We start from the raw sequence: 16,144 nt of genomic DNA, 5'->3' as shown, positions 1-16,144 counted from the left end.
GCGACAATAAAGTATAAAGTATAATTGGTGTTACTGAGACAAAGCAGTCAGGAGACCAAGATCTGAAATCCAGCAGCACCCAATAATTCGGACAGACAACTTCAAGTGCAAAATGTGATAGGGCAGCACGACTGGATAAAGCAGCACTTAATACAATAGTGGAGCAAGATAGTAAAAGTTCAAAGTACATTTATTATCAAAGTATGTATACATTATACAACCTTGCGATTCATCTCCTTATTGTGCAAACAATAAAAGCAAGCAAACAGCATTCAGAACGCAGGTGAGTCCGCAGCCTCGGCCTCAGTTCATCACACAGGGGACCAAAATGTTGAGAAGCCTGGAGCAGCTAGAGCAGGCCCGCTTCCCAGCCTCAGCGAAGCGAAGAGTGGCGCAAATGCCACAGAACAGTGATGTGGGAAGACGTACCAAAAGGCAAATGCAGGTTCATGGATGGCCAATGAACAGAATTTTCGATTTGTCTTCACAGATAACTTCCCAGAAATGTTAGCTGGCCTGGGATTTAGTGATAGAGGAGAACTGAATGAAACTAGTATTGAAAGGAAAATGGCTGTAGGGAGATAGATAGGCGGGGAATCACAACCTGGGGTCCATGTACCCCTCGGTTAAGAGTGAGGCTCCATGGCATTAAAAACTTTGGGAATCCCAGCTCTAAGGCCTGATCATCTACATCACTGAGTACTTCAAAGGGGCCTTACAATAGTGAATGGATTGGTACTCATTTTCCAACAGTCATTACAGTGCAGATCACTGGAGCCATTTGTAAAAGGAGGGAGAGAGAAAATGCTTGAGTTTGTTATAAAAGTACAAGAGCGGAGGACGTGAGGAAGACTAATTGAAATGGATAAAGTTGACATGGCTTTATGGGAAGGACAACATGCTTGAGAAAGTTACTGGAGTTCTTTGAGACTGTAACTAGCATAGTACATGAGGGAAAACCAATACACGTGGATTTGGATTTTCCGGAGGGCATCGGTGTAAAGTTAACAACACACCATAAGATACAGGGCATGCAAAATACAAAATTAACATGCAGCTAACATGCAAAATTAGGGCACATGGGATTATAGACAATAGACAATAGGTGCAGGAGCAGGCCATTCGGCCCTTCGAGCCAGCACCGTCATTCACTGTGATCATGGATGATCATCCACAATCAGTACCCTGTTCCTGCCTTATCCCCATAACCTTTGATTCCGCTATCTTTAAGAGCTCTATCCATCTCTTTCTTGAAAGCATCCGGAGACTTGGCCTCCACAGCCTTCTGGGGCACAGCATTCCACATATCCACCACTCTCTGGGTGAAAAAGTTTTTCCTCAACTCCGTTCTGAATGGCCTACCCCTTATTCCTAAACTGTGGCCTCTGGTTCTGGACTCACCCATCAGCGGGAACATGCTTCCTGCCTCCAGCATGTCCAATTCCTTAATAATCTTATATGTTTCAATCAGATCCCCTCTCATCCTTCTAAATGCCAGTGTATACAAGCCCAGTTGCTCCAATCGTTCAACATTGGGGGAGAGTAGGCAGAGAACTGGTCAGGCAATAGGAAAGAGAACAGAGTAATAAACAAGCCTCGATGAGGTCCCGTCTGGAGTTTTCTACGGGGCTTTGGTCTCCTCCTCTGAAGAGTTACATTGATATGGAGGAAGTGCATCAAAAATTTAGCAGACTGGTTCCTGAGTAGGCTAGAGTATCATATGAGAATGAAGAGAGCGAGAGAGAGTCAAATTGGGCCTCTATTTATTGGAGCTCGGAAGAACAAGAGGAAATCTTTGAGAAACATAATTCAAACTAGATGCAGACTAAATGCTAAACTGCATTCTTTAAAATTTAGAAAGAATGAAGGGTGATATTGTTCCAATATCCAAACTTCAAGGAGGACATTACTGGATAGATTTTTTTTTATTATTCCAACTTCAAACCTGGCTGCATGCCATGGAATACAGGTGGTTTGTCCTGTCTATGGGTGTGTTAGGACGCATGGTTTCCTGTTCAGTAGCGGAAAGTTACTAAGGAACAATCTGTTCTCTGAGTGTTGATGAGTTAATAGGGAGGGAGGAGCAGATGGAATTTGCTTGTCCATTGAGTGATCCACAATGATGTATGTTATGTAGTGTCACAAAGAAGACAATGTCACAGTGCTTCACCAAGAGGTAAAGCAACTTCGATCTGAAGCATTAAGCCTATTATTTTATTGAGATACAGTGTGGAATAGGCCATTCTGGCCCTTCAAGCCGCACCACCTAGCAACCCTCCAATTTCATATTTTTTATAGGCATCCATTAGTCCCGTGATGCAGGGCGCAGGCCTGGGCAAGGTTGTATGGAAGACCGACAATTGCCCATGCTGCAAGTCTCCCCTCTCCATGCCAGCGATGTTGTCCAAGGAAAAGGCATTAAGACCCATACAGCTTGGCACCGGTGTCGTCGCAGAGCAATGTGTGGTTAAGTGCCTTGCTCAAGGACACAACACGCTGCCTCAGTCAAGGCTTGAACTAGCGACCTTCAGATCACTAGACGAATGCCTTAACCACTTGGCCATGCGCCAACACCCCTCTGATTTAACCCTAGCCTAATCATAGGGCAATTTACAAGGACCATTTCCCTCCAACTGGCATGTCTTTGGACTGGGAAACCCATGTGGTCTTGGAGAGAATGGACAAGCTCCTTACAGGCAGTGGCGGGAATTGAACCTGGGATGCCCGTGCTGTAAAGTGTTGTGCTCACCACCTCGCCAGATGTCAAAATGCTTTCACTCATGGGAGTCGCGACCAAGAGAACATAGTTTCAAGATAAGGGGTCAATCACTTAAAACTGAGGAATATAGAAATTTAGTTTGAAATGAGACTCGAAACAGAGATAACAGTCTTAGGTTGCAAGGTTTGCATTTTATCGCTTAGATTAAGAGAATTTTTTTTCATCCAGAGGCTAACCAATGGAATTCCTTACCATAAAAGGCAGTAGAGGCCAGTTATTCAACTTATTTAAGTAGTAAGTGGAAATATTTCTTAATACTAATGAGATCCAGAGATTTGGGGAGAAGGCAATGAAGTGAATGGTCTGTGAAGGAAGGAGATAAATGTCACGAAACTTTTTGAAATGGCAACCGAAATCACCCATGTTAATTTCATTTTGCCAGTTCTGGTCTCTGATTGGAGGCATGGGTTGGGCGCCACGGTAGCGTGGCGGTTAGAGCGACATTATTATAGCTCAGAGCGTCAAGGGTTCAATTCTGATGTCCTCTGTAAGCAAGTTTGCACCCATACATGTGTGTGTTTCCTCCGGGTGCTCTGGTTTCCTCCCACATTCTGAAGACGTGCCGGTTAGCAGGTTAATTATTGATTGCAAGTTGTCTCGTGATTAGGCAGTGGGTTGCTGTGTGGTGCGGTCTGAATGGCCGGAAGGGTTTGTTCCGCTCTGTACCTCTAAATAAATAAATCCAGCATTCCACTGAGAGGAGAGCTCTGGTTGAATATTTGAAATAAAGAATGTCAAGGACAAGCCAAATTCAGATGTTTCATTTACTCCATAATAAATATTTCTGTCAGTTTCACTACTTCACTTCTTTCCCGAGCCTGCTGCCTCAAAATTGGATCCAGTTCCACTCGTACCTGTCATCCTGTGCTACTACATGCCAACTGCTGTTCTTCACAAAGAATCTCGTGTAGATCCCACATGAAGAATGACGAACGGAAGATCTCCTCTTGCTTTGAAATGTAATAATGCTGTCAGTACTCTCCATCGTCCACGTTTCATCATCACAGCTTTTGTGCGGCTAATTGCTAAGGGGATAACTATTGCAGTCATCTAATCATTTTAAAAAGTAACATTTCCTTTATTGAACAGTCATTGAAAAGCAAAAATAAAATCCACAGATGCAGGAAAAATGAAATAAAAACAAATAGTCATGGTCATAGTCATAGTCATACTTTATTGATCCCGGGGGAAATTGGTTTTCGTTACAGTTGCACCATAAATAATTAAATAGTAATAACACCATAATAGTTAAATAGTAATATGTAAATTATGCCAGGAAATAAGTCCAGGACCAGCCTATTGGCTCAGGGTGTCTGACCCTCCAAGGGAGGAGTTGTAAAGTTTGGTGACCACAGGCAGGAATGACTTCCTATGACACTCAGTGTTGCATCTCGGTGGAATGAGTCTCTGGCTGAATGTACTCCTGTGCCCAACCAGTACGTTATGTAGTGGATGGGAGACATTGTCCAAGATGGCTTGCAACTTGGACCCCAGGTTGGACAGCAAATTCAACTGGCTTTGTTATCTGCTTGTGACATACACTGTTAAAACAAGTATTTCACAAGCATTGAGATGCAATGTGATTTCCTAATGCTAAAAATGACTGTTTTTATTAGCAAAGCACATGTGCAATTTACAATTTTGAGATTCGTCTTCTCAAGATAGTCACGCAACAAAGAAAGCCATAGAAGAGAAACATCAAACTCAACCCCCCCGTACAATAAAAAAGAATACCAATATGATCATCAACTCCCAGAGCCCTCCCACACAAAACCCAACTTGATTACCTGATAATCAACCTCAAACTTCCCTCTCCCCGCACGAAACACAACAAGAACATCGACTCCCCCAAACACCCTCCCCCTACACAGATAAAACAATGAGAAAGAATGGGCGAAATCACAGAATATAAAAACCATAAGACTGAGTTCATATTACATTAGTTATGCTTGGTATGGAGAACTAGGGAATTTGCAATGGTTAGTCAGAATCTGGTTTATCGTCACTGACATATGTCACAAAACGTGTTGTTCGTCAGCAGCAGTACAATACAGTACATAAAATAGACCATCAATTTCAACAAGAAATTATGCACACAGTGGCCACTTCATTAGATACAGAAGGTACCTAATACAATGGTCAACGAGTGCATGTTTGTAGACCTCTGATACTGTAGGCAATCCATTTCAAGGTTTGATGTGCGTTCAGAGATGCTCTTCTGTACACTACCATTGTAACATGCAGTTACTTGAGTTACTGTTGCCTTCCTGTCAGCTTGAACCAGTGTGGCCGTTCTCCTCTGACCTCTCTCATTAACAAGGCATTTTCACCCACAGAACTGCCGCTCACTGGATTTTTTTTTTGTTTCTCTCACAATTCTCTGTAAACTCTAGAGACTGTTATGTGTGAAAATCCGGGGAGATCAGCAGTTCCTGAGATGTTCAAGCTACCCTACTTCTGGCACCAGCAATCATTCCATGGTCAAAGTCATTTAGATCACATTTCTTCCCCATTCTGATATTTGGTCTGAACAACAACTGAACCTCTTGACCACATGTGCATGCTTTCATGCATTGAGTTGTTACCACGTGATTGGCTGATTATTGGCATTAATGAGCAAGTGTACAGGTATCTTAATAACGCAAACACCAGGAAATCTGCAGATGCTGGAAATTCAAGCCACACACATCAAAGTTGCTGGTGAACGCAGCAGGTCAGGCAGCATCTCTAGGAAGAAGTACAGTCGACGTTTCGGGCCGAGACCCTTTGTCAGGACTAACTGAAAGAAGGGCTAGTAAGAGATTTGAAAGTGGGAGAGGGAGAGGGAGATCCAAAATGATAGGAGAAGACAGGAGGGGGAGGGATGGAGCCAAGAGCTGGACAGGTGATTGGCAAAGGGATATGAGAGGATCACGGGACAGGAGGCCCAGGGAGAAGGAAAAGGGGGAGGGGGGGAAACCCAGAGGATGGGCAAGGGGTATAGTCAGAGGGACAGAGGGAGAAAAAGGAGAGTGAGAAAAAGAATGTGTGTATATAAATAAATAACGGATGGGGTACGAAGGGGAGGTGGAGCATTAGCGGAAGTTTGAGAAGTCAATGTCCATGCCATCAGGTTGGAGGCTACCCAGACGGAATATAAGGTGTTGTTCCTCCAACCTGAGTGTGGCTTCATCTTTACAGTAGAGGAGGCCGTGGATAGGTATCTTCATAAAGTGGCCACTGAGGTATCTCCAAATAAGGAACTATTGCAAACAGAGAGCAAAATCAGTGAGTTCATTGTCCATTCAGAAATCCATTCTAAGTAATTTTAAACCAAAATTACTGTGATATTTGTGGGACGCAAGTTTCACAAATAATGGCTGAAATATTAGTTGTTAAGTTAACGTTACCACAGTTTGTAGCTTTTGTGAAACTATCTTACTTCAACTTGACTAATAGTGCAGTTAGTCTCACTTCTTAAATCATTACTTCTCTTTTCGTTGTTTCTTTGGCAAGATTTTTTGCTGCTTCCTTTGTAGGACTGATGCAACACTGGTAAATTCAAAGTAAATTTATTGTCAAAGTATATATATGTCACCATATAGCACCCTGAGATTTATTTTCTTGCAGATGTACTCGGTAAATCCAAGAAACATAATAGAATCAATGAATGACCTCACCAAATAATAAATAAATAAATATCAGCTGTTGAGATGAAGAGTCCTTGAAAGTGCGTCCAGTCCTGCCGAACAGTTTTGGCTCGAAACGTTGATTGTACTTTTTTCCATAGTTGTTGCCTGGCCTGTTGAGTTCCTCCAGCGTTTTGTGTGTGTTGCCGTTGGTTGCAGGAGCAGTTCAGTGATACTGTGAATGAAGCTGATTGAAATTACCCCCACTGTTTCAAAAGCTGATGGTTGAGGGGTATAACTGTGTCTGAACATGGTGATGTGGGGGTCCAGAGGCTCCTGAACCTTCATCCTGGTGGCCACAGTGAGGAGAGACTATGGCCTGGACGGTCAGGGTCCTTAATGATGGATGCTGCTTTCCTGTGACAGTGTTCCATGTAGATGTGCTCAGTGGTCGGCAGAGCTTCACCTCTGATGGCCTGGGCTGTCTGTATCCTCTACATTTTGTAGGATCTTCCATTCAAACGAATTGGTGTTTCCAGACCAGGCTCTGAAGCAACCAGTCAATATATTCTCCATCACACATCTATGGAAGCTTGTCAAAGTTCTAGATGTCATGCTAAATCTTCACTTTATACTTTATACTTTATTGTCGCTAAACAATTGATACTAGAACGTACAATCATCACAGCGATATTTGATTCTGCGCTTCCCGCTCCCTGGATTACAAATATTAAATATTAAAAATAGTAAAAATTAGTAAATATTAGAAATTTAAATTATAAATCATAAATAGAAAATAGAAAAATGGAAAGTAAGGTAGTGCAAAAAAACCGAGAGGCAGGTCTGGATATTTGGAGGGTACGGCCCAGATCCGGGTCAGGATCCATTCAGCAGTCTAATCACAGTTGGAAAGAGGCTGTTCCCAAATCTGGCTGTACGAGTCTTCAAGCTCCTGAGCCTTCTCCCGGAGGGAAGAGGGACGAAAAGTGTGTTGGCTGGGTGGATCGTGTCCTTGACTATCCTGGCAGCATTGCTCCGATGGCGTGTGGTGTAAGGTGAGTCCAAGGACGGAAGATTGGTTTGTGTGATGTGCTGTGCCGTGTTCAGGATCTTTTGCAGCTTCTTTCGGTCTTGGACAGGAGCTGACTTTGCACGCTAGGACAGACTATTCCCTATCTCATCGGGGTATGAGGCCCTCCGGCTACCCTCATCTAGTTTGGCCCACCATTCGAGCCAGTGTCTTTGCAAACTTCTGAGGAAGCGGAGGCGCTGGGTCCTATCTTGCGTGCTGGACCCAGGACTGATCCTCTGAAATGATAACACCGAGGAATTTAAAGTGCCGATACTCTCCCGATGACGACTGGCACTTGGCCCTCCAATTTTCTCCACCTGAAGTCAATAATCAGCTCCTCGGTCTTACTGACATTGAGTGAGAGGTTGTTGCTGTGGGACTATCTTTGATTTGAGCAACCACAGTGGTTTCATCAGCTAAGTTAAATACAGCATTCGAGTGACCTTTGAGCAAACTGCAGGACATACATTGCTGTTCTCTGCTTGAGTGGCTTTGGTGATTTCAAGTCTTACTTCTCTGTCTGGAGTGTGATTGTGTGATCACATGAGAGCATAACCTGGGGGAGGTGACAATGATGTGGTCCTCTTGTCATTGAACATGTCTTCACATTCAATGCAGTTGCAATGTATAATCAGTATGATCAGTGGCCACTTTACGATGTACCTCCTTTATCATGTTCATGGTCTTATGCTGCCGTAACCCATCCACTTCAAGGTTCAATGTGTTGTGTGTTCGGAGATGCTCTGCATACGGTTGTTGTAATGTGTGACTGTTGCCCACCGGACAGCTTGAACCAGTCTCATTGTTTTCACACACAGAACTGCCGCTCACTGGATTTTGTTTTTGTTTTTATTGCACCGTTCTCTGTAATTCCTCGAGGGAGTAAAAATCTTTGCGTTATGACTCCGTCACAATGTACAGGCGTGTGAATTTAAAAGTCTAATGGCTTGTAGAAAGAAGCTGTCCTGTAGCCTGTTGGTCCTGGCTTTAATGCTGTGGTACCGTTAGCCAGATGGAAGCAGATGAAACAGTTTATGGTTGGGGTGACTGGCATCCCCGTTGATCTTCCAGGCCCTCTTTCTGCACCTGCTGCTGTAAATGTCCTCAGTGGAGGGAAGTTCACATCCACAGGTGTGTGTGCTGGGCTGTCCGTACCACTCTCTGCAGTGCCCGGTGATCAAAGTTGGTGCAGTTCCCATACCAGGCGGTGATACAGCCAGTCAGGATGCCTCTCAATGGTGCCCCTGCAGAAGGTCTTGAGGATTTGGGGATCTTGATGAACTCCTTCAGTTGCCCAGGAGATCAGCAGTTTCTGAGATTCTCAAACCGCCCTGTCTGTCACCGCTGATTCAAGGTCAAAGTCATTTCTTCCCCATTTTGATTATTGGTCCAAAACAGCAGCTGAACCTCCTGAACATGTCTGCGTGTCTTTATGAATTATGTTGCTGCCACATGATTGCATTAATGAACAGGTGTACAGGTGGCCCACTGCTTCGTATGGTGGGCCAAACTAGATGAGGGTAGCCGGGGGGCCTCATACCCTGATGAGATAGGGACTAGTCTGTCCTAGCACGCAAAGTCAGCTCCTGTGGACCGGGCAGATCAGATCTACAGTAAGACCCAATGGCCAGGAAGATGGTCCTGCAAATCTCCCTGGGTCAACCATGGATGCTGCGTCCCAGCTGTCTACATTATACACAAGCCTGGGCAGTAAGACATGGAGAGCGAGCTGTTGTCCATACAGCAGGCTCCTCCTCTCCGCGTAGCTAATGAATCCGGTGGCATCGCAAGAGTTGCCAGTCGGCATTGAACTCAATGTGCAGGACTGCCTTAGGGACTCCAGTTCCGGAATTTCCACTCAGTTTTTACTCCTGAAGCCTCCCCCATGAGTGGATGTAGTTGCAAGGCTGTGGCGGTTTGAGCTCGGAGTATTCCGTCTCCAACCGTGGCTGACAAGACCCATCTCCCCAAAGAGACTGGTTTTAAGGTGCCAGTGACCCACCTTTGCCCCTTCTCCTGTCAGTAGAAAGGGTTCTGGTGGGCTTAGTAGCTAAGCTACACATGAAGGCCAGGAGCTGGACTTGGTTGTCAGAGGCTATTTGAGACACATGCCGTTGGGAGCATTTAATAGGAAGTGGGAGCTTCGCCCCATTACCACCCCCTGGCTATAACAACCTTAAGGTTGATTGCAAGTTAAAAAACTGAGGCAAGAATGTTGAGGTTTATAGAACCAAGTCAGATGACTGAAGCAAATCAGATGATCTGACTGAGTGCTGGAACTAACTCAGCAAGTTCTCTTTATTTTAATTCCTGAAAACATCACAAGTCAGTGACTTGATCCAATGTTAGAATTTGTATCAAAACAACACGCACAAAATGCTGGATGAACTCAGCAGGCCAGGTAGCATCTATGGAAAAGAGTAAACAGAAGACATTTGGGCCGAGACCCTTCATCTGGACACCTGCTATATCAGTCCAACCCAGTTCGGGGGGGCCAAAGACTGTATGATAGAGACATTGAGTTTAATAAACCATTGAACTGAAAGAATGCAGAAAAGATTTATGAGAACTTTGCCAGGATTTGAGAAACTGGGTTACAGAGAGAGGTTTGGCAGGTTAGGAATTGATATCATGGAGCACAGCAGGACAAGGTATGATTTATAGAGGTTTATCAAATCTTGGGGACCATAGATAGGATGAAAGCACAAGGTCTTTTCCCCAGGGCTGGAGAATCAAGAACTAGAGAACATAACTTTAAGACGTGAGGGGAGATACTTAATTGGAAACTTGAGGGGTGGGGAGGGATACATTTTTCGGTGTATGGAATGAGCTGTCAGGAGCTGATTGAGGTTGGTACATTAACAAGACTGAAACGACACTTGGATAGGAAAGATTGAGTTATTTATTGAGATAAGGTTCAGAATAGGACTCTCTGGCCCTTCAAGCCACACTGCCCAACAATTCCCTAGCTTAATCAGTGAACAATTTACAATGACCAATTAACCTACCAACTAACCTACCAACTGGCATGGCTTTGGACTGTGGGAGGAAACCGGAGCACCCGGAGGAAACTCACACAGTTCACGGGGAGAATGTATAAACCCTCAACAGGCAGTGGCTGGAATTGAACCCGGTTTGCTGGTACTATAAAGCGTTGTGCTAACCACTACACTACCATGCCACCCAGAGGGATATGGGTCAAATGCAGCAAAATGGGGCTAGATTAAATGGTGATCTTGGTCGGGATGTATAAGTTGGGCTGAAGGGCTTGTTTCTGTGCTGTATGACTCTACAAGGCGCTCAGTTATCTATTATGCACTAATCCTGGATGGCGGGGTGGAGATACGTCTCTGCCAAAGGAGGTGTAAGGTGTTCCTTCCCTCCGCTAGCCTGCAGGTCACCCTTGGGCAAGGTGTAGCACCTGCTTAGCCCCCGATCAGGGTCATGTGAAACCATGGGAGCAGGTGGTGGATGGTCGTATGAGCAATGGCAAACCACTTCTGCAGAAAAATTTGCCAAGAACGATCACGGTTGTGGAAAGACCATGATCACCCATGTCATACCAAGGGCACATAATGATGATGGTGAAGAATCTTGCAATACTGGTGCAAAATCAAATATTTCATATTTGTAATGGAGTGATGATTTTAGAATAATCATCAAAATTAGTGAGTTGTGCGCGCATGCGCACACACACACACACACACACACACACACACACACTCACACACACACACTAGTCTAAGCTGTTTTATTAACCCCACCTTAACTACATTTACAGAGAGTGGAAAATTCCTGGCCCTTGACTTGGGAGGGACTAACTTCCGTGTGCTGAGAGTGAAAGTTTCAGACAATGGCAAGCAAAATGTGGAGATTGAGAATCGGATTTGTGCCATTCCAGAGGGCATCATGCATGGCACAGGCACACAGGTAGGAACCCCCTCTGCTGGTCCTGGCAAGCTTCCCGCTTTCCATAAGCTTCAGCCTATCCAGGTATTTGCCTGCCCTGAAACGAATCCCATTTCTTCATCGATCTGATACCTAACGTATATAAAATTCTGGTGTCCCACCTCAGGGCTTCCCAACCTGGGATCCATGGACCCCTTGCCTAATGGTATTGGTTTATGGCATTAAAAAAGTTGGGAACTCTGCCTTAGATGTTCAATTCTTTTGCCTGCTCTGTGACCTTGATAATCCCCAACACCGCACCTTTGACATATACACCCACAACCAAAAAGATTCCCCACTCTGACCTTCTCACCTACCTATCACTTCCCCCTGGGTCTCCTCCTCCTTCCCTTTCTCCTATGCTCCCCTCTCCTCTCATATCAGATTCCGTCCTCTCCAGCTCTTGACCTTTCCCACCCACCTGGCTTCACCTATCACCTCCAGCTCACCTCCTTCCCCTCCCTCCATCTTTTAATTCTGGCATCTTTCAGCCATCAGTGTCAGCCATCTCTTTCCTGATCCTTGTTCCCCATTGTTGGCTGCCCCCTCGGACTCGAAGCTCTGGATTTCTCTCACTTTGTCAACCCCACACCCCATCGCCTCTTTTATGCCCCTCTTTCAATCCTCAAATATTGGATCAAGCTTTTGATCACCATTCTTTTGATCAGCACTTTCATCAGAATAGATATATTTAAACACCTTTGGACTTTTTCCCGTATGAAGCACACAATATATTTATTCAACAAATAGGTCTATGTCTGATTTAACTTTATTGCATATTTTGTTTTTTTTAATAGTTTATGGTAATTTATGTATCTTGCACTGTATTGCTGCCATAAAACAACTAATTATATCGCATATGTCAACAATAATATTCTGGCTTCTTCTTCCTTCCTTCCCAATTCTGACGAAGGACCTTGGCCTGAAACATCAACATTCCCCTCCTTGTGCGTTGCTTGACCTGCTGAGTTCCTCTGGCATTTTGTGTATTGCTCGGGATTTCCTGCAGAATTTTCTGTCTGTGATAACAAATCTGATTCTGATTCTGTTATCAGTAAAAATACCTACTTATATTGAAGCAGTTAAAACTGATTCCAGTTTACTTTTGTCCTCTTCAGTATCTCATACACACCAACATTACAATCAGTACAATATTCATAAAGTTTATCTACCTTAATGGTGCTTATCTGCAAAGAATCCGGGAAGGTGCTCAGAATCGAGTCTTTGTTCAGCGCAGATAGAAACCCAAGCAAAGCCTGCCCTCTTGTGGCAGAGTCGGCAAATGCCACTTTGGCCTCATAAACTTCACAATCCAGTCTGGACACAGAGAGGCTGCCCGAGAAACAGAGACAGAGAGAGAGAGAGAGAGAGACAGAATTTATAGATAAAATTATTATGATGATCATTGCAACTACACACAAATTTACTGTAAGCTTATTAGTACTGATCTGAGTAATATGCAAGTCTGGTGCAGAAAGTTCAATTTTATTCTCATCTCACTGTACATATATAACCAAACACACAATAGCGTAATGGTTAAGGAGGGTATGCTGCAACTGTGTGGAAAGTCTGGTGTAGAAAGTTCAATTTTATTGTCATTTGACTGAGCATATACATGTATAACCAAACGCACAGTAGCGTAATGGTTAGGGAGGTTATGCTGCAACTGTCCAGGGTACTGGTGAGGCCGCACCTGGAGTACTGCGTGCAGTTCTGTCTCCTCTCATGAGGAAGGATATACTGGCTTTGGAGGTGGTGCAGAGGAGATTCACCAGGTTGAATCCAGAGATGAGGGGGGGTTAGACTATGAGAAGAGATTGAGTCGTCTGGGACTGTACTCACTGGAATTCAGAAGAATGAGAGGAGATCTTATAGAAACATATGAAATTATGAAAGGAATAGACAAGATAGAGGCAGGAAAATTGTTTCCACTGGTAGGTGAGACTAGAACTAGGGGACATAGTCTCAAGATTCAGGGGAGTAGATTTAGGACGGAGATGAGGAGGAACTGCTTTTCCCAGAGAGTGGTGAATCTGTGGAATTCTCTGCCCAATGAAGCAGTGGAAGCTACCTCTGTAAGTATATTTAAGACAAGGTTGGATAGATTTTTGCATAGTAGGGGAATTAAGGGTTATGTGGAAAAGGCAGGTAGGTGGAGATGAGTCCATGGCCGGATCAGTCATGTTCTTATTGAACGGTGGAGCAGGCTCGACGGGCTAGATGGCCTTCTCATGCTCCCATTTCTTATGTTAGCACTACGCTTTGTAGTACAGATGACCCGGTTTCAATTCCTGTCACTGCCTGTAAGGAGTTTCCACATTCTGCCTGTGACTGTGTGGGTTTCCTTCGGGTGCTCTGGTTTCCTCCCACAGTCCAAAGTTAGTGGTTGGCTGATTAATTGGTCATTGTAAATTGTCCCGTGATTAGGCGAGGGTTAAATTGGGGGATTGCTGGGCAGCATGGCTCAAAGGGCCAGAAGGGCCTATTCCATGCCGCAGCTCAATAAAATCATGTAAACGAAACAACATTCCTGCGAACCACGTAACATATAAAACACAGGGCACCTAAGCCAAAATATTACCATAAATAAGTTAATAGATACAGCATGCTGACCTAGTGACGTTTCCTCGACGGTAGCAGGGTTTTCATTAGTCTCGTGGCCTGAGGGAAGAAGCCGTTACCCAGTCTGCCAGTCCTAGTCCTGATGCTCCTGTACCTCCTTCCTAATGCTGATGGGTCAAAGAGATTGTGGGATGGCTGGTGGTGATCGCCAACAGTACTTCTGGTCCTTAGTGTGCAATGCTCCTAGTAAATATCACAAATAGGGGAAGGGAGTGAAAAAGGTGATCGTCCTGGTGGATTTTACAATCCTCTGTAGGGTTATGGGTCCGATGCCTTGCAGCCTCTGTACCGCACAATGATGCAGCCAGACAGGGCACTCGATGGTGCTCCTGTAGAAAGTTGTTAGAATGGGGGTGGGGAGCTTTGCCCACCTCAGTCTCCTCAGAAAGTGTAGACACTGCCTGGTGAGGAAGCGTTGAGGATCCAGGTTAGACCGTCTGTTATTTGCACACCAAGTCCAGTTGTGTGGGGAGAGTATTTTGCCATGAGAGACATGAGACAAAGTGTGACGCTTTATGTAAATTGGAAAAGTAGGACAATAGAGGGCATGTGAATGGAAAAACCTCGGTGTTCCTAAGTGCTTAGATGCCCCTCTTTTATTAATAACACAGCATTGTCAAAGGCTGCTTTTAAAATTGGAAAGAGCAAGAAAAGGCTGGTGACTTGATGTGTAGGTAACATTCCCTGTAACTTTTGTTTTACAGCTGTGTGGACCAACCATTGCAGTGTGCAGGAAATTTTTACATGGCCTAAAAACTGCGCAGCACTTTAAGTGTGTTTTTGTAATATGCATACTATAAATATTTAGAATGAAAATTGAAAAATCACATACTTAATTATTAATTGTAGAGTATAATGAAATACAGTGCAACAAAGAAAATCTTTCACATTTTGTAAGCTTCTTCTCGTTCTGTCTTTATTCCAGCTGCGCGGCAACAAGGGCTATGTGCGTGGGAGTATTTCAGCTACAGTGCGGCCGTGCAGCTTTGAGGGAACAGTGCATGTAGTGGAGAACTGAGTTGAAATAAGTGCCATTGGAAGTGAGCTGGTTTGACCAAAATAGAACTTCCATCCTGTGTTTTAGATTGAAGGTGATCAATTAGGGGAACTTTAGAAATGGAACCTGGAATAAAGGAATTTTGTTTTCTGAGCGATAAGGCTGAAGTGCCACATGTACTCCAATTTCTTCCCTATCTTCAACACAAGAGATTCTGCAGATGCTGGAAACCCAGAGCAACACACATAAAATGCCATAGAAACATAGAAAGTAGGTGCAGGAGTAGGCCATTCGGCCCTTCGAGCCTGCACCACCATCCAGTATGATCGTGGCTGATCATCCAACTCAGAACCCTGTACCAGCCTTCCCTCCATACCCCCGATCCCTTTAGCCACAAGGGCCATATCTAACTCCCTCTTAAATATAGCCAATGAACTAGCCTCAACTGTTTCCTGTGGCAGAGAATTCCACAGATTCACCACTCTCTGTGTGAAGAAGTTTTTCCTAATCTCGGTCCTAAAAGGCTTCCCCTTTATCCTCAAACTGTGACCCCTCATTCTGGACTTCCCCAACATCAGGAACAATCTTCCTTGCCAGAGGAACTCAGCACATCAGGCAGCATCTATGGAGAAGAAGAAACTATTTCAGTCTGAAACCCTTCATTGGAACTGGAAGGGAAGTGGGAAAAGGTCAGAATAAGATAGGGGAAGGAAGTACAAGCTGGCAGGTGATAGCTGAAGCCAGGTGAGGGGGAAGGTGGGTGAGTGGGAGAGGGGCAATGAAATGAGAAGTTGGGAGATGATAGGTGGCAGGGGTAAATGGTTGAAGAAGAAGGAATCGGATAAGAGAAGACAGTGACTATAGGGGAAAGTGAAGAAGGAAGGGTACTAGAGGGACGTGACAGGCAGATGAGGAGAAGAGAAGATATAAGAGGAGAGCCAGAGTGGAGAATGTTTCCTTTCCCATCTGAAATCCCTTGAACCCCTAATGCTGGAGAATATGCTTGATGACTAAACGTCTGCAGTATATCATGAACACAAGATGCTGGAGGGCAGCACGGTACTGTAGTGGTTAGCACAACATTTTACAGTACTGCTGACCTGGGCTCAATTCCTGCC

At 44.5% G+C, this 16,144-nt stretch overlaps 1 protein-coding gene across 5 annotated transcripts in view; it reads left to right on the top strand.

The window, feature by feature from the left end:
- The window catches only part of LOC140201879 (hexokinase-2-like), a 104,410-nt gene that overhangs the window by 47,223 nt on the left and 41,043 nt on the right, over window positions 1-16,144 (top strand). For 3 of the 5 annotated variants that reach the window (XM_072266637.1, XM_072266636.1, XM_072266635.1), the window contains exon 3: window positions 11,241-11,389. The exons of the other annotated variants lie outside the window; for them this stretch is intronic. In XM_072266637.1, the coding sequence (XP_072122738.1) occupies window positions 11,241-11,389 (149 nt within the window). The remainder of the gene's footprint in view (window positions 1-11,240; window positions 11,390-16,144) is intronic. 5 annotated transcript variants of the gene reach the window in all.

This window comes from Mobula birostris, chromosome 8, assembly GCF_030028105.1.
Source record: "Mobula birostris isolate sMobBir1 chromosome 8, sMobBir1.hap1, whole genome shotgun sequence".
NCBI classification, from domain to species: Eukaryota; Metazoa; Chordata; class Chondrichthyes; order Myliobatiformes; family Myliobatidae; genus Mobula; species Mobula birostris.
Note: the sequence above shows the minus strand (reverse complement) of the source record. Positions and strands in the feature narration are given on the sequence as shown.